This window comes from Pituophis catenifer, unplaced genomic scaffold (genome assembly GCF_029215685.1).
Source record: "Pituophis catenifer annectens isolate HBS135680 unplaced genomic scaffold, rPitCat1.0.hap2 SCAF_1, whole genome shotgun sequence".
Taxonomy (NCBI): domain Eukaryota; kingdom Metazoa; phylum Chordata; class Lepidosauria; order Squamata; family Colubridae; genus Pituophis; species Pituophis catenifer.
In genome coordinates this window covers 275,922,127-275,940,481 of record NW_027256881.1, presented here as the reverse complement: position 1 = coordinate 275,940,481, position 18,355 = coordinate 275,922,127, and the positions used below count along the sequence as shown (strand labels likewise).

Below are 18,355 nucleotides of genomic sequence, written 5' to 3'. Positions count from 1 at the left end.
TTATAATATGGAAATAACTTTGTCATCATAGCATTAAATTTACTGGCAAATATGACTAGTTTAAAAATTTAATTGTTAAATCTAAGAATCAGAATTCAAATGATCCCAACTACTGTTAATTTGGGAAGTAGTATTGGGAAGTAGTATTATGAAATGAAAAGTAAACATTTAAAAGAAGGAGTGATAAGGCCAATTTTTAGAGGGAGCAAAAGAGGTCACCCTGTTCCAATTCTGCTCTCAGCCAATGATGTTGCTAATATTTCCATAAATTTGGTGGATCTGTGTAGATGCCGTGAAACATTAACTACTATAGGGAATGCCTTGTGATCAATTGCTGTAAACAAAGCTCTTAATATTCTCCAAAAAAAAGTGTTTCAAGTCCTGAATTAGCTGGAAGATCAATAGTAAACCTACAGAGCAAGTTACAACCTTTAAGCGTGTAGACATTCAATTATTTACTCAGTGGATTAATTAAACAAAGGACTTCCTTCTGAGATGTCCAAAAGCATCCTTTGCAATTATTAAATATACATGACATACGCATGTAGCAGCAGCTGCCAATTATTCAGAGTTAAAGTGCTGGACTTAGTTCTGTATGGCACCCAATTATATTTTTATAAGAATGCTTCTAAGTAAGAAACTAACCCGTCCAGATTTTAAGAGATTATTACCTACATTTTTTATTGTGTCCTTATGCAGTTGAAATTAAATTGCATCTCCTTAGGGACCATTTGAAGCTCTGTTTCCTCAGATACTGGCTGAAGTAAATTCTCACCTCATTTATATAGGTTTGAATCTTCCTTAAAAGAAAAATCAATCTCAATCTAGTTTATGGTGCCTTTTTTTCCTCAGCATTAGTTGGTCTCATCCCCAATAAAACTATAGTCAGCCTTTAGTGGAAGATTTGGGATCTGAATCTCCAAACTGATGGAACTAGAGTTTCCCACCTCTACTTAGTAACCATCCTTCCTTGCTCCATTCCCAGATATTTTTGTAGCAATCCCCATACTTCACATAGACTTTTCAACTTGGTCCAAATTGGCAAATTATTTATAGGGGCAACAACTGGTAGATAGATCAATATTCCCTTTGAAAATTACATTTTTATATGTTCTGATGCAGAAGCAGGATCTGTTTCACATTTACTACCGGTACTTGAATGCCTTCTGAACAATAAATGAAAGATGGAACTCATAATATCAATTGTTAGCAATCTTTTGCTAACATGTAGCCATATCAGTGGGCACGCCAGCTCAGCTCTGGCACGCATGTGCGCGCCGGCCAGCTGATTTTCGGGCCTTCTGGGCCCACCAGAAGTAGGGAAAAAGGCTGTTTCCTGCCTCCAGAGAGCTGGCGGTGGGTGGGGAAGACCCGTTTTTCTTTCTCACCTGGCTCTAGATCCTCTCTATGCATCTGGGGAGGGCGAAAACAGCCTTCCCCACCCCCTTGGAGGCCCGAAACCGCCCATTTCCTAACTTCCGGTTGGATAGGAAGTGACATTTTTTGCTGTCCCCAGCCTCCAGAGAGGCAAAAAAGTCACTTCCTGTCCAACCAGAAGTTGGGAAACGGGTCATTTCGGGCCTCCAGATGGTCTCCGAGGGTGTGGGGAAGGCTGTTTTCACCCTCCCCAGATGCATAGAGAGGATCTGGAGCCAGATAAGAAAGAAAAACGGGCCTACCGGGCCATTGCACGCCAGGAGCGGAGGGGAGTGGGGTCCGCATGCGCAGGGCAGGGCGCATAGAATTATGGGTGTAGGCACGCATGCGAACCTGGCACATGATGGCAATAAGGTTAGCCATCACTGTCCTAGGTAAACATTACAAACAAGGTTGCTAAATTTTTAACAATAGCCATGGCTTGTTGAAATCATCTGGTGTCTCCTTCACACTGTAAATTTCAGTCTTTTCTGCATAAATTTTATTTTATTGTTATTTTATAGAATTGCTTTTATATTTGATATATTATAATATTGTCTTCTTTTAAATACTGATCATGCTCCAAAAATAAAATAAAAAATAAAATAAAAATAAGCTTCTCTTGAGAACTATAAAAGAATATACTAAATGGATTTCTGGTTGAGTTCCAACTGTAATAATAAACATGCAGGAAAGAGAAGATAACAATATAATAGAATTTCCTTTCTTGTCTTTATTCCTAAAAATTTCTCCCAGAAACCTATTCCATATATAATTTCTTTCGTCAACAAGCAGTGTTTCTCCCACAAAGCCTTTGCTTAAGACTTTTGTCCTCACAGCCTTCCAAAAAGAGATGAAACTATATAATGCAGCTTACTCATTTCATTGTTACTATCACCTCTTCTTTCCTTCTTTTCCTCTTGTAGTACTTAAATAAATAAATTACACCATAAACTTGATTTGACAAAAGGACTGTCCCTATTGTTAATGGTCACTCTGTAAATAATCTTGTATCTCAGTACCTGCATTAAAAAATAATTTGAAATAATTGGGTTTAAGTATTCCTTAATATATATGTTTAGAAATCTTGTGACCTGGGCAGTTCAATGTCTGTTTTAGATAGTGAAACATGGCGAGCTTTACAGAACTTAAATAGAGACTTCTCCTTCTCCTTGACCTCCGAACCGCTGTACCCTGCCGCAGGGAGGCGGAACCGACAAGATGGTACCGCCCCAGGCGCCTGATGGAACCTGATAGGTTCCAGATGGAGCTTGGGCCAATTCCCGAGGTTCTGGCTCACGCCTCGACTGGAGACCTAGTGGCCGCCTGGGATAGGGCGGCCGCTGGAGCTCTGGATCGAGTCATGCCTTTGTAGCCTCTGACCCAGCGCCGATCTCACCTGGCTCCTTGGTTTACCGAGGAGCTGAGGGAGATGAAGCACCGGAAAAGACGCCTAGAGAGTAGTTGGAGGGCCAGTCGTACTGAATCTGACCGGACACTGGTAAGATCTCATATTAAGAATTACCTAGTGGCGATAAAAGCAGCGAAATGCACTCATTTCGCTGCTCTTACTGCGTCACCAGATAACCGCCCGGCCGCCCTGTTTAGGGTGACCCACTCCCTGCTCCACCAGGAAGCAAGGGAGGACCCCTTGGAGGGTAGAGCCGAGGATTTTGTTCAGTATCTGTATGACAAAATCACTCAGATTCGGGAAGATCTGGACTCCGACTGGATAGATCCAGCGGGGATGACGGAGGCAGGTCCTGAGAATGTTATCTGGGATGAATTTGATCCTGTGACCCCTGAGGACGTGGACAGGATTCTGGGTAGACTGAACGCGACCACATGTTTGTTGGACCCGTGCCCCTCCTGGTTAGTGCTGGCTTCCCGGGAGGTGACGCGAGGCTGGCTCCAGGGGATTATAAATGCTTCATTGGGCAAGGGTGTCTTTCCCGCCGCCTTGAAAGAGGCGGTGGTGAGACCTCTCCTCAAGAAGCCTTCCCTGGACCCGGCAATATTGGCTAATTATCGTCCAGTCTCCAACCTTCGCTTTGTTGCGAAGGTTGTCGAGAGTGTGTTTGCGCGACAGCTCCCCCAGTACCTGGATGAAGCGACGTATCTAGATCCGTTCCAGTCGGGCTTCAGGCCTGGGTACAGCATGGAAACGGCATTGGTCGCGTTGGTTGATGATCTCTGGAGGGCTCGGGACAGAGGTTCCTCTGTCCTGGTCCTATTAGATCTCTCAGCGGCTTTTGATACCATCGACCATGGTATCATGCTGCACCGGTTGGAAGGGTTGTGGGTGGGAGGCACCGTACTACGGTGGTTCTCCTCCTTTCTCTCCGACCGGTCGTAGTCTGTGTTGACTGGGGGGCAGAGGTCGACCCCGAGGCCCCTTATATGTGGGGTGCCACAAAGATTGGTCCTCTCGCCCCTTTTGTTCAACATTTATGTAAAGCCGCTGGGCGAGATCATCCAAGGTTTCGGGGTGGAGTACCATCAGTACGCTGACGACACCCAGCTGTACATCTCCACCCCAGACCACCCCAACGATGCCCTTGAAGTGATGTCCCGGTGCCTGGAGGCCGTACGGATCTGGATGGGGAGAAACAGTCTCAGGCTCAACCCATCCAAGACCGAGTGGCTGTGGTTTCCGACGTCCCGATATAGTCAGCTGGTGCCATCGCTGACTATTGGGGGCGAATCATTGGCCCCCATGGAGAAGGCTCGCAACTTGGGTGTCCTCCTGGATTCACGGCTGTCTTTAGAAGAGCATTTGACGGCCGTGACCGGGAGGATTTTTCATCAGGTCCGCCTGATCCGCCAGTTGCGTCCCTTTCTGGATCGGGACTCGTTACGCACGGTCACTCATGCCCTCGTCACCTCCCGTCTGGACTGTTGTAACGCTCTCTACATGGGGTTCCCCTTGAGGAGCACTCAGAGGCTCCAACTGGCGCAGAGTGCGGCCGCGCGGGTGGTGATGGGAGCGACGTGGCGCTCCCATGTAACGCCTCTCCTGCGCGAGCTGCACTGGCTCCCGGTGGTCTTCCGAGTGCGCTTCAAGGTTTTGGTTATCACCTTCAGAGCGCTCCATGGCTTAGGACCTGGTTATTTACGGGACCGCCTGCTACCACCAATAGCCTCCCACCGACCGGTATGCTCCCATAGAGAGGGGCTCCTCTGGGTGCCGTCAGCCAAACAATGTCGATTGGCGGCCCCCAGGGGGAGAGCCTTCTCTGTGGAGGCACCTACTATCTGGAACGAGCTCCCCCCGGAGATACGGAGGATCCCGGATCTGCGTACCTTCCGTCGCGCGCTTAAGACATTCCTATTTCATCAAGCCGGCCTGACCTAAATTTTCCTCTTTTAAATGGGAATTTTAAATTTGGTTTTAAATTATTGGGGTTTTTAAAATGGTTCAGCCAAATTTATTTAATCAGTTTTATCTCTGTTTTAAATTTTGTATTTATATGTTTTATTTCATGGCTGTTCACCGCCCTGAGTCCTTCGGGAGTAGGGCGGTATACAAATTTAATTAATAATAATAATAATAATAATAATAATAATAATAATAATAATAATAATAATAATAATAATAGACTTCACAGACTCTATAAGGAACATGGAATATAAAGCTGTGATGAGAAAATTAGAATAGATGTGCTGCTACATTATTAATAGGGTTTCATAAATAATAATTAGGAAAATAGATCATTGTCCTTTTTGTTGTGGTCCACTTTTTATTTTTTTGTATATTGCTAAGAGTCATTGTTGAGATGGACAATTTATTTTATTTATTTAAAAAATAAATAAAATTGAAGATGGTAATAGAGGAAAATATTGATTAACTTATTTGGATTTGAGTAAAATTCAGATTAAAATAATAGTAAGTGATATTTATTGAAAGTTCTTTTGAAATATGAGGAAATAGTGCAATAATAGGAAATAATACAAAAATATTTTAGATTAAAGATCTACTCTTGATAAGTCCTTTTTAAAAAACACGAATAAAACATAATTTGAAGGAATGTGTCTGCTCACTCAAATACTAGAATTCCAAAACATGTCTTCATCCAAGTAAGACAAATAATATGGAAAAAAGATGTACAGGTCGTCCTCAACCTATAACCACAATTGGGATTGAAACTTCTGTTCCTAAGCAGTGCAGTCATTAAGTGAGTCATGCTCAATTTTATGACCTTTTCTTCCATGGTCATTAAGTAAATAATGCAATCATTAAGCAAATCTGGCTTCCCTCATTGACTTTCCTTGTTGAAAGCCAGCTGGGAACATTGCAAATAGTGATCACGTGACACTGCAACCATCGTAAATTCATGTCAGTTGCCAAGCACCTAAATTTTGGCTACATGACTGTGCGGGGTGGTGTGATGATCATAAGTCTGTACGGGCTGTAAGTTAACTGTTTTTCAATGCTGTTGTAACTTCAAACAGTTAATAAACGATTGTAGTCGCGGACTGCCTGTATGGCTAAAATGAATGAGGGTGATGCTACTAATGGAAGAATGAGCAGTTAGAGAAAGTTTGTTCTGTTAGTGCAGATTGATGAAGAAGGGAAACATTGTAGGAAAAATAGGGTGATCAATACATTGTAGAGATTAAATCAATCACTTCTGTGGTTCATATTCACTCTTTTTAAAGAAGCTAAAGCATCTGTGACCTTTTTGGAAATAATGAGATGTTTTGAAAAGATCTCATCTACTGAATCAAGGCAAAATATTGAAAAATGAGGTATATGAAAAGTTAGAAAAATCAAGGTGATAGAGTTATTGGTAAATAAAACTGGTGACAATTTCTGAAATGTCACAGTTCACAGAAGTTTGCATACAAATATTTGAGACCCGGTTTTACCAAGCTCCAGGAATATTTTCTTAAAAGTTGTCATATCAGCTTGTTTTATAAATAAACCTTAGCTTTTGTGATAAATGGGCATTTTGTGATCAAGGATCAATCTCTTGCTTTTCTATTTAATTTATGAAAAGAATTATTACTACAGAGGAAACACCGTTAGTGATGCCCTCTAACTTTTCGTGAAAACTGTTTTATTACTTGGATTTTTGTATCAAGATGTTGGTGTTAATACATTTAAAGCTATCAGCCACCCAATTCATACGTACCTGTATTTAAATAGTTTTATATTATGCCTTTTTACAGTCTCAGATGTGTTTTTACATACATTTTCCTGACCTTATATACCACAGCTACTTGTTAGTCAGATTTTGTTATTTTTTGTCAGAAATGTAATTGTCCATTAAGTGAAAATGTAAAAGCTTGAATCCAAAGGGCTACTTAATTCAACATCTAATTTCTACAGCGGGCAACTACAATCTTTTGGAGCCTACAAAGAGTATTGTTTTTCAACATCTGATACAGCCATAATTGCTATCATGTATTATATGTGCTGAGTCAAATATTAAAATTATAGCAATAATACTTAGATTTATATAGTGCTTCACAGTGCTTTACAGCCCTCTCTAAGCGGTTTACAGAGTCAGCATATTTTCCCCAATCTGGGGCCTCATTTTACCAATCTCAGAAGGATGGAAGGCTGAGTCAACCTTGAGCTGGTGAGAATCGAACTGCCAATCTGCAGGTAGCCAACAGTCAGCAGAAGTAGCCTGCAGTACTTCATTCTAACCACTGCGCCACCATGGCTCATTATCCTCTCAGGAAGGAAGTGTATCCCAAAAATTAGAAAAAATGTCAGCAAATAATGGTAGTGTTTGATACTTCCTTCCACTACTAACAGATGCTACTTTTTTTTTTTTTACACAGTTGAGGAATGTCTACTTTAAATAAGCCTCTTTCTATATTAAGTACATTTTATGTCTGGTACCGTATTTTCGGAGTACAAAACGCTCAGTATAAGACGCACATTAGTTTTTGGGGAGGAAAACGGGGGGGGAATTCTGCCTCTGCCTACCAGCATCTATCAGTATTCATCTGGCTAGCGTCCTTGCAGCAAATAGCAAACAGCCTGTCAACTTCAGCACATTATCGCAGCCTGATTCAGCACGAGCAGCAGATTGGATCGGCCTCCCGGAATACCCCCAATCAGCTGTTCCAGGCTGCAGGGATTGCCACAGACCATTGCCACTTCCATGCCTTGCGTTTTTTTGGCGGAAAACGCAACGCATGGAAGCCAAAAACGCGAGGCATGGAAGTGGCGATGTGCTGTGGCAATCCCTGCAGCCTGGAACAGGTCTAAAACAGAGTGCGGAGGCTGAAAATGTGACACATGGAGGCCGAAAAAAGCCGAAGGGTGGGGGCTGGTGGACGGGGCTACATTCGGTGTATAAGACACACCCAAATTTTCACCCTCTTTTAGGGGAAAAAAGTGTGTCTTATACTCTGAAAAGTACAGTAATTTGGTCATTCTTTAAAAAATCTCATTTAATAAATTAGAAAAATTTATATGGCAGCTTAACTGAGTAACTAATAATAGTAAAAAAGAAGTAACAACACTGCAAAATAATTTTAAAAATTACAGTACTAATCAATATACAGTGAGCCAGAAGTTCAATAAATCCCTTCTCTTTCTGTTTGACAGCAAACAGTTAACCTGCCAAGTTCGCCTGACCTCACATCAGTGGTGAAATCCAATTTTTTTTACTATCGGTTCTATGGGCATGGCTTGATGGGCGTGGCAGGGGAAAGATACTGCAAAATCTCTATTTCCTCCCTACTCCTGGGGGAAGGATATTGCAAAATCTCCATTCCCATCCCACTCAGGGGCCAGGCAGAGGTAGTATTTGCTGGTTCTCCAAACTATTCAAAATTTCTGCTACTGGTTCTCCAGAACCTGTCAGAACCTGCTGGATTTCACCCCTGCCTCACATACCCAGTGCTTCAGATAAAAACCAGGTCTGCCTTATAGAAACCCTACCAGAGCCATCTGAATCGGGAGGTGCGCAGTTCCATAGGGAAGGTAGCACAATAAAGAGATGTCTTATACATGCTCAATGAAGGAACCTGGAGCACACGCATTCTATCACATCTGGTGGGGTGAGCAGAAACCATCAGAAATAGATGGTTCTGCAAATAACCAGACCCTCTGACATGTAGGGCTTTACTAGTAACAGCTAGCACCTTGAATTTCATCTAGAGCCTTACTGGGAGCAAATGCAGCTTGCAGAGCAGTAACCTTATATAAACATATATTGACATTCCCCAAACTGCCACTATTGCCTCATCCTAGATCAATTGCAGCTTTTGAATGCTTTGCATGGGCAGCCCCACACAGAGAAAGTTTAGTGGTTCAAGATCAGCCAATCTGCACAAATTATGGAATTTTGGAATAAAGTGTTGATACGATAAAGTGTTATTGTATAAAAGTTGATTAAAAGGTCTCCATTGTTTCTATAGTGTCTGTTCTTATTTAAGATGCCCTTTGTTTTTAATCTGGAAGAACATAGAAACATTCTGGTACTAGTTTTGATGGCATGTACTTGATGTTGACAAGCAAGATAAGACAGATGAAGGACAGGATAGTTTATTATGAACTTTGTCAACTTCTCTGACAGCTAATTTTAGAAGTAGATCTTGATTGATCATCTTGGATGATTTCAGCATCCATGATGGGACCCCCATAACACAGATGGAAAAGACTTTCCACTAGGCCATGAGTAGAAAGAATGATTTTTAGAAAGTGGTTAGAGAGTTGGATTAGGAACAAAGAATTGGATTAGGGTAACCCAGATCCAGTTTTCCCTGAGAAGCTCATTGTGTGATTTGGGCCAGGACTTAGAACAATGGAAAACATCCCTGAAAACAATCTTACCTCATTTAACCTATCTCATTTCCAAGGAGAATTATGTTTTAAGTAATCTTGTGAATGCTACTCTTTATCTTGATTTCACAGTATAAGTCTAATGCTAGAAGTGTGTAAATAATATTTAAACTCTATGAGTGTGAATTTATTTCCTATAATAAACTTGCAGAAAGGCACACACATTCTACTTTAACATCTCATATCGGTTTGTCCTTCTCCCAGTCTACTATTTTGACTTGGCTTGAATCATATTTTAGAATATGCCCTTGTGTGCTACTCAGTGTTCAAGTGCAAGAAATGGATGAAAAAAATGCATGCTTTTGAGGTAGATATTTCATTTCAAATTAATGGAAAGAATATAGTGTAAGATACTTTTGAAAAAATAAGTAACCTTAATAACTAACATAGTAAAATGTTGTGCCAGCTGTTCCCCATCCTTTATTTTATTGCTTTCAAGGGAAAAGACGGGAAAAAAGAACAAAGACAAAGACAAAAAAATAAAGACAAAATAATTAAAAAAATAATTAAAAAATACACATAGGTATTCAGCTTGCTTTTTAAATCCTTCATTAAACCTTCATAGCATGGAGTAATCAGCCTTCCTATTACTCTGATCATTTTTTAACCTGTTATATAGTGAATTTGAAATCACATTAACAAAACACAAAGGATTTTAGATTCAAGCAGAAATCTCCAGCTCATAATCCAATCCAGATTGAAAAACTACAGCAAGTCCTCTATTTTTGATACAGATTTAGGTAATAATAATATCGCATTATAATCCTACAACATCAAGAAACAAATAGGATTTGTTTTGAGCTAACAGCAGTATTTTAATTTTTCAGATTGTCACCTGCTGCTTATTATGCCCAGAGAATGATCCAGTATCTTTCACGCAGAGATAGCATTCGCCAGCGCTCCATGCGGTATCAGCAAAATCGCCTCCGCTCTTCCTCATCTTCTGCTTCCACTTCTGAGAATGCAGGTCCATCTGTAGAAGGAAATGACCTGGAATTTGAAGACTTTGAGTAAGTTCTTTATTCCAACACAAAGCATTAATTATTTTATACTTTGTCTGCTTTTTATTATTAAAATGCTTTGTACATGTTAAAAAAAAAGTAGGTTGAATACACCTTTTCCTCAAAATTAGAGTTTACAATACTGATTAATTTGTCCTTTTTAAATGCATGGAAGACAAATTGTACCCACTGCTGCCCTCTCTGACTTTTCAAGCTGTTTATCCTTTGGATGACAAATTACGTAAGCGGAATACTGGGAATCTGTTCAGCTGTCAAAATCAAAGTATCAGTCCAAAGAATCACATTTCTGTTGTTTCAATGAATATAAAAAATGTAAGCATTAAAACATGTAATTTACACTGAATCAATATTTATATATTTATTCCTTCCTACTTCCTTCAGTTTCTAAGGGTGCTCACTCAAGCGATTCTGAGAGGTTTACGAAAGGATTAAAAACATCAAAATAGAAAGAAACAAAAGAACCACAAGAGTAAAAACATCTGTGCCGGGAGGAGACAGATGGCCGGTACACAAATTTATTAGGTTCACATATCATCTTAGCCCAATGCCTGTGGGGAGAGCCATACCTTGAAGCCCTGCCTAAAGGAAAGCACAGGTTTGGCGATATGCAGTGGTAGTGATGGGAGTTCTGTTGTAAAGGGCAGATGCAGCAACAGGAAATGCACATCTCCTGAATCCCATGCGATTATGATATTTTATTGATGGAGACCAAAGGATACCAACCTTATCTGATCTTTAAAAATGAACAAAAACAATAACAAGGAAATGGTTGTACAAATGTCTTAGCTCTGAAGCATGAAGCACTTTATAGAAGAACGCTAGCAACTTAAATCGCACCTAGAAACTTACTGGTAATCAATACGCTAACAGAATAGATCCAATGAGCATATTGAGGTCTAACCCACATTAGTAATACTGCTGTATTCTGGACCAGGTATAATTTTTGAATAGTTTTCAAGGCCAGCCCAGTGAGAGTACATTGCGACAATCCAAATAAGAGGTGGCTAGGACATGACTAGAAGCAAGCAAAGCTTCCTGATCCAGGAATGGATGCAATTGGTGCTTAAGATCATGTTGTGCAAAGGCACTCCTACTGTAGGTCAGCACAAATTAACCAAGCAAATTAACAAAGCAATAAAGCAATCAACTTTCCTGTAATTCAGGTGATTCCATTGAGTCTTGTGAACAATATGGAAGTGCTTTCTTATTATCTTCTTTCAATATTTTTTAAAACTTCTGGTTGAACCCACTGAGCTGGATTTCATGCTGATCTCTCATCTAAGTACTAAACAGGTATGACCCAGATTCTCTCTCTAAAAAAAAGAAAACTCAGGATCATCCACGTGCTGCTATTGAGTAATTAATAAAGAAACATAAAAGAGAAAAAGGAAGATGGAAGAAGGAAAAAGTATTCAAGTATATGGATCGAGTTTTGTTTTATTGGCCTTTCATGATAGTATTTCTTACTGTAGATCTCAGAAGGTTTTATAATTTTTATCATATTAGCCTCATAAAATTATTAATTTAATATAGATGTTGAGATTTTTAGCTCTTTCTTGCAGATATTATGTTTCTTATTGATTATGTTGGGCAGAAATTTGTCAAAAATGACTTTATATTTTCATGTCACCAGTAAATATCTATAGCTTGTTATTGTTTGATCGTTCAGTCATTTATGATACTTTGTGATACAGTCGACATAATTTTGCTATGTTTGTGTCAGTGAATTCTTCTTTAAATTTTATAAGCTCATTCTTGGATCATCTTTAACATATACTTCTTTGTCTACTATCCATCTTTTTCAGTTGCTGTTGAACATCTTTTAAATTTAGGTTTTAATCTATTGATCATTTAATCTATTGTCTTCATTGTTTTCACATTATGTGTCCAGAATATTTCAACTTTAGCTTTTTTATATGAGCTTTCAGTGAGCAGCCTCATTTTACTACCGTGTTTCCCTGAAAATAAGACCCGGTTTTATATATTTTTTTAACCCTGAAATAAGCGCTTGGCCTTATTGCCATGCGCTCAAAAGCCCGATTGGGCTTATTATCGGGGATGCCTTATTTTGGGGGAAACAGGGTACATTTAGTAATGAATTATCTTTTCATTTTCTAGTCCAAGGTCTCCACAGTTTTCTCCAGCACTACAATTCAAGGAATTAAGTTTTTTTGTTCATCCTTTCTGATGTTCCAGTTTCACAGCTACATAACTGGGAAAACCATAAATTCCCTTTCTTGTTAATATGCTTCTCTACTTTAATATTTTATCTAGATCAGTCATAGTGTTTTCCCAGGTAGCATCTGTCTATTTATTTCATGACTATAGTTGTCATCCCTGTGAATTTTTGAGTCTAAGAAGATACATACATTTGTAGCTAGGTGTCTTCTTAATCTCAAACTATATCTCCTCCCAGAGTAGTCAGGCTTTTGCCATGGTATTCTGTATTTCTGCAGATGCTATATTCTCCTTCATCTCCATGTAGAATACTGCATTAGTTTATTTGATGTTTAAGCAAAGAAGGATCAATTGTTGGTGTTCTTCTTAGCAATACTTTGCAGAGTCTTAAGTAAAGGCCAGTGTAGCACAGCCTTCTCCAACCCTCATTTACATTTGCAGACACCACAATTTCACTATTATTGTCTTTATCTTTTTACCTTATTAAATGGTCTGTGAGTTGGCCTAATAAAACTGTTTCCTGAATCTGTGAGAGCAAATGATTATGATTACTGTATTTTTCGGAGTATAAGACACACTTTTAGGAGGCTGAAAATTTGGGTGCATCTTATATTCCAAATATAACCCCGCCCACCCACCGGCCCCCACCCTTCAGCCTCTGTACATCCTCTTCCTGGCTGCAGAGATTGCCACCGACAATGGCTTGTGTTTTTCGGCTTTGTGTGTCATGTTTTCAGCCTCCAAATGCTTTGTTTGAGAACCCTTCAAGGCTGCCGGGATCGCCAAAGCACTTCACCACCGATCGCTGCCCGAAAATGCGATGCGTTTGGAGGCTGAAAATGCGATGCGCGGTGCCCAAAATGGTTACCTGGAACAGCTGCTGCCTTCTCTTACTCCTTCTGTGCTTCACCTGCTTTAGTCACTCGAGCTCCCTCAGAACTGTGCTTTTGAAGCTGTTTTTCAGCCTCAACGTGGTGCTTGCGAGTGAAGCGATCTTCTGCATTCTGCCTGCTTTTCTAATTGCTGCTCCCTCCGACGATCAGCTGTGCTTTAGAAGCTGTTTTTTAGCTCCAACCTCAAAACCAGTGAGCTAACTAATGTACTGAAGCTAACCAGGCTAAGGATGCTAGCCAGATGAATACCTGGTAGGCAGAATTTCCCCCCCTATTTTCCTCCCCAAAAACTAAGGTGCGTTTTATACTCTGGTGGGTCTTATACTCTGAAAAATACGTTACATATATATATTGTATTTTTCTCCTTATATGAGGACTCAAAGAGGCTCACTATAATAAAATAAAACATATAAAACACAACAATAAAACCTGAAGAATTAAAATTAGAAGTGAATTCAGACTAGTAAAGAATCATTTGGACAGCTAAAAGTCTGATGAAAAATGTACTTCACTATCTTCTGACTACAGGGAGAGTAGGAACCAAATTACTTCCCTAGGGAAAGCATTCAAAAATGTGGGTGCTATATCAGAGAAAACCCTCTGTTATATACCAGATAACTAAGTTTTTGGTAATAGAGGAATCTTCTATACTGCTGATCTCGAGTTCTGTAAAACAGTATTTGCCCCCTTTTGATTTTCTTTTAATTGTCTTGTTGCAATAAACAAAGTCATTAACATGCATTGTATTGGTGTGAAAAAATAATCAATTCCCTTAGTTTAACTGAGCCAGTTAAAAGAATAATTAGACCCAGTTATCCAGTTACTTCATTAAACTATCAAGCAGTTAGATCTGATTTAGACCACACTACTTTCTGTGATTCTGATAAACTTTGGATATCTTCATCATAGCGAAGTTCTCACTATTCAGATTTTAGAGGCAAGTCATGCCCCATTCAGATTTTAAAAGACCTTTGTAATAAAAGCAGCGATGGATAAAGCAAATGACTAAAACTGAGGATCTGCCAGTCCATGGTCAGAATCTTAGGATGAAAGTATTTACTTTGAATCGTATTTACTCTGAGACCACAGCATAAAATCATCCAAGGTGTCACAAAGAAGCCCAGAATAACGTTTTAATTTTGCCAAAAAGTGCTTGGAGACTCTCCTGACAGCTGGAGGGAAACTGTATGGACAGATAATCCAGGAGTGAAACTTTTTAGGCTATGTAGGTATTGTTATGAGCTACAGAAACCATAAAACTGTATTTTAAAATAGGAATTTCATATCAGCTGTCAATTAAGGAGGCGTAATGTCATGGTTTCAAAATGAAAGACACCTGGGTGACTTTGAGCCAGTCACTCATTCCCACTTCCACAGGATGGTTGTTGCGTGTAAATGATGAGAATATGATGTATGCCTTCTTAAATTGTATAAAATAAATTTGAGATATTACACATAATAATGATAATGATAATAATGTTTTGCTGCCTCATTAGCATGCCATTATTGAAAGAAGCATAAATCCCACAGAAGATTACCAGGTCATATGTACACCAGCTGAAGTTAAAACACAAGTGTGTATCATAGCAGGACAACGATTCCAAACATAGAAGCACATCTACCAGGAAACACATCACATTTAATTGACTTTACATGTAAAAGAAGTAAAAGAAGCATCAAACTTTAATGTAATTTATAAATCCCAGGCAAATATCATTTGTTCACAACTGCTCATAGTTATTATGACTGTTGCAGCATCTTTGTAGTTATGTGGTCAAAATTTGGGTGCTTGATGGCCCACCTAACACTTGACTACAGGGGCACTTCAACCTCCCACCCAACTATCTCACCCCATCTATGTCCCTTTGGCCCCCTGCTACTCTGTGCATCTATGGCTGGGCTGGGTTGAACTAGGTCTGGCTTTTGTGCTGCAAAACAAACAAAACCCAAAGCAACCCAGAGTTGTGGCACACCAAAAAGCCGGGCTGCGCTTCATGCCCCATTGCTTTAGCAAAGACAAATGGTTTTTGTGGAAGGCACATTGCTGCTCTGGGGTTGCTTTTAGCTGTTTCCCCCACTTCCCCCCATAGTATGAAGGCCAGCCTGGCACAGCTGTGTTTTGGTGCAATGTGGTTCTTGGGCTGTTTTTGACTCTGCCCCCCCCCCAAGCTAAAGCCTGGCCTATCAGCCCAGGCCAGGCATGCTGTAAGAGCAAGAAGATAGCAGGCCAGCTAGGATGGGGAACACAGGGCCGCAAGAGGTTTGGAATGCAGGGTAAGGGTGACTGGGACTGGATAGGGACAGTTGCAGCCTTCCATAGCATAGTAAGCAGTCCCATAGTAAGCAGTCCCATTCTGGGGCTGCTTGCCATTCCGCATCAGAGTGCAGGATGGCTAAAAGGCAAAGATGGAGAGGAGATAGCAAGTGGGGAAAGTGAAGGCAGACCCTTAACCTACAGAGGCTACCGTAGGAACTGGATGGGACTAAGCCCAGAGTGGCTTCGATAGAGATAGCTACTCACTTCTCAGTTAATGACAGCAACAAGGATTGCCATGATTATAGTTGCTAAGCAATGCAGTTACATGACATCTAGCATCACAGCTGCATTATTTACAATGGAAAATCCAATCCCAATAGTGGTCATAGGTTACAGGAATACCTGTACTTTTCCCCAGAACTATAACTGGGCATTTTTCTAGTAGGAGAAGAAATTCTTAGCTCTTTTGTTCATTATCCTTGCTACAATTCTGAATTTAAAATACAGAATTACAGAATTACAGAATTGTTTTAATTGCTTTTTGAATATGACCTGTAAAGGATGATCCTCAAAAAGACAGCCTCCAGCTGAGTCTTGGAAGATGGAGGCTCCTTTGCAATCTGTGCTCATTTTGTAATGCTACCAGTTGGGATAGAAATGCCAGCCCTTCATACCCTTCTATTGCTGTTAAATACCTCTTCAACTTGATCATCTGAGCTTGCACCTTCTCCTAAAACAGCAGGGAGTGATCTTCAGAAAAGAGAATTCATGGTAAAAGCAAACTCCTTATTCTTTGGAGCTGTCATTTTCATGCACCAGCAATTAACCACTCGGAAGCACAAGGGAATGAATGTATCTTCCCCTTTTCATTGTAGTTTTGTTTGTGTAAAATGTAAATGAGGGGACAGATGTAGAAGCATCAGCCTCCTAATAGCTTTCCCTAAACACCACCACAGGCTGCCGAAGTAGGAGTGAAGCAGTCTGCTGGAGCTATTGTGATGGGGAGAGCTCAGCGAGAACAATCCTCAGTTATTTCCATTACTGCCTCTTATTTGTCTTCTAGGGAAAGAAATTTGACTGCTCAAAGGCATCATGCAATCTTCATTCACAGAGCTAGGTAGATACCTGTGGGGAAATGTGTTCCCTTGCAGATAATATTCACAGACGGAAGGATTCCATTCAGGAGAGTGATTCAGTCAGCCGCACCAAGGCTGCTTTTGCTTTCATGCTGAGTTGGGGGGGGAAAGGTGCTTTTGTTGTATGCCTTAGCTCGGCTTTTTGGTAACACATTCTATTGTGATCTTGCCTCTCTGTGCATTTGCGGTGTTCTATCCTTTCTATGCACTTTGCCTCTGTGGCTAATAGAGAATCTGGTAGAGTTTCTTTACTTTGAGATTTCACAGAAATCTGTTGCTGACTTCCTTGGCCTCTTTTCTTTGCATATATTTACATTTATAGTAACCCTTTCCTGGGTGGAAACGCAGTGCGAGCCTCCTCCTCCTCCTCCTCCTCCTCCTCTTCTTCTTCTGGAGCCAGTTTTGAGGAGGAAAACACATCACTCTATTTAAACTACGTTTTACTTTTTTTTTTTGCAAGGGAATTGTCCTAACAAACAAATTACAGTGTTCATATATTGTTTCAAAATTCTTTAGATGTAAAAAAAAATCCAGTGTTATATACATGGATGCAAAGTACTAGGCTTGATCTGTATGAAGCATCTCATGGTCTTTTGAAATGCCTTGCTCAATTCTGCCATCTGTCTTCAGCAAGAGATGAAGAATATGTAGATTTTATTCTTTGGCACCAACTTGTATACAATATATGAGACTATTGTTTTATGATCTGAAAATCTTCTCTGATATTGTTCATCACTTTTTCATTAACTCTGACAGCCTGCCCACCTTCAAGAATTAGCTACTTAATATAGATAAAAACCATTTAGTACAACATTCCTTGTTTAAAATCTACCCTTCCTTTCATTCTGCAGGCCCTCTTTTTTATTGTAACTATTGCAGGATAACTTAGCTCATTAATAGGAACATATTTTATATCTCAATCGTTAATGTACAATTTTCCCCCTTACCCCTTGAAACACAATTGCATGACTGACTCTTTCTTTGTTCTTATTTGTCTGAAGAATGTAATATGGGAGGATTTTGTTATTAGCACATATCAGACAAATGAACTGTGTGTAATTATTATAGAATGTTATTTATACCAGGAAAAGATATATGCCATAATTTCAGGTTCATAATGTCTGAAAGGAAAGACAATTGTCCAGATAATCAGTTGAATAATGCCAAATGTATTTGATTATCAAACTAATCAGTTTTATGAAAGAATGTTTAAAAACGATGTAACTCCATTGAGCAGAGGAAAAAAATTCTCTCGTATATGCATAAAATTCAGAAATAGCCCTTTTATGAACAAAAACAGTTTACTAAGGTGAAAATGCATCTTTTGCATTGTCCTCTGATGAATATTGACAAAGAACTGATAGAGAATTATTTAATTTATAAGTCTGAAATTGATGTTTTTTTCTGAAAAAATTTAAAATGCCAACTAGAAGCTTTGCCAATTCATGCTTTTAATGTAAGATGCCAGAGGAAGGGAAAGTATATCAGATGATAAGAATAGGCTACCTTTTGTGGATTGGAGGTTCTTAAGAATCTCTTGACTTATGGACAAAGGAGAGATAAAAGAGAAAATGTCACTGTGTATTGAAATAGTAAAGAAATTAAAGAGAAATGGTGGAAATAGATATAGACTGAAAGTGTTCTAG

The 18,355-nt window shown here is 39.7% G+C and overlaps 1 protein-coding gene across 2 annotated transcripts in view; it reads left to right on the top strand.

Annotated features, from left to right (window-relative positions):
- AMBRA1 (autophagy and beclin 1 regulator 1) overlaps positions 1-18,355 on the top strand; it is a 158,822-nt gene that overhangs the window by 48,084 nt on the left and 92,383 nt on the right. For both annotated transcript variants that reach the window (XM_070936292.1, XM_070936284.1), the window contains one exon: positions 10,051-10,233. In XM_070936292.1, the coding sequence (XP_070792393.1) occupies positions 10,051-10,233 (183 nt within the window). The remainder of the gene's footprint in view (positions 1-10,050; positions 10,234-18,355) is intronic.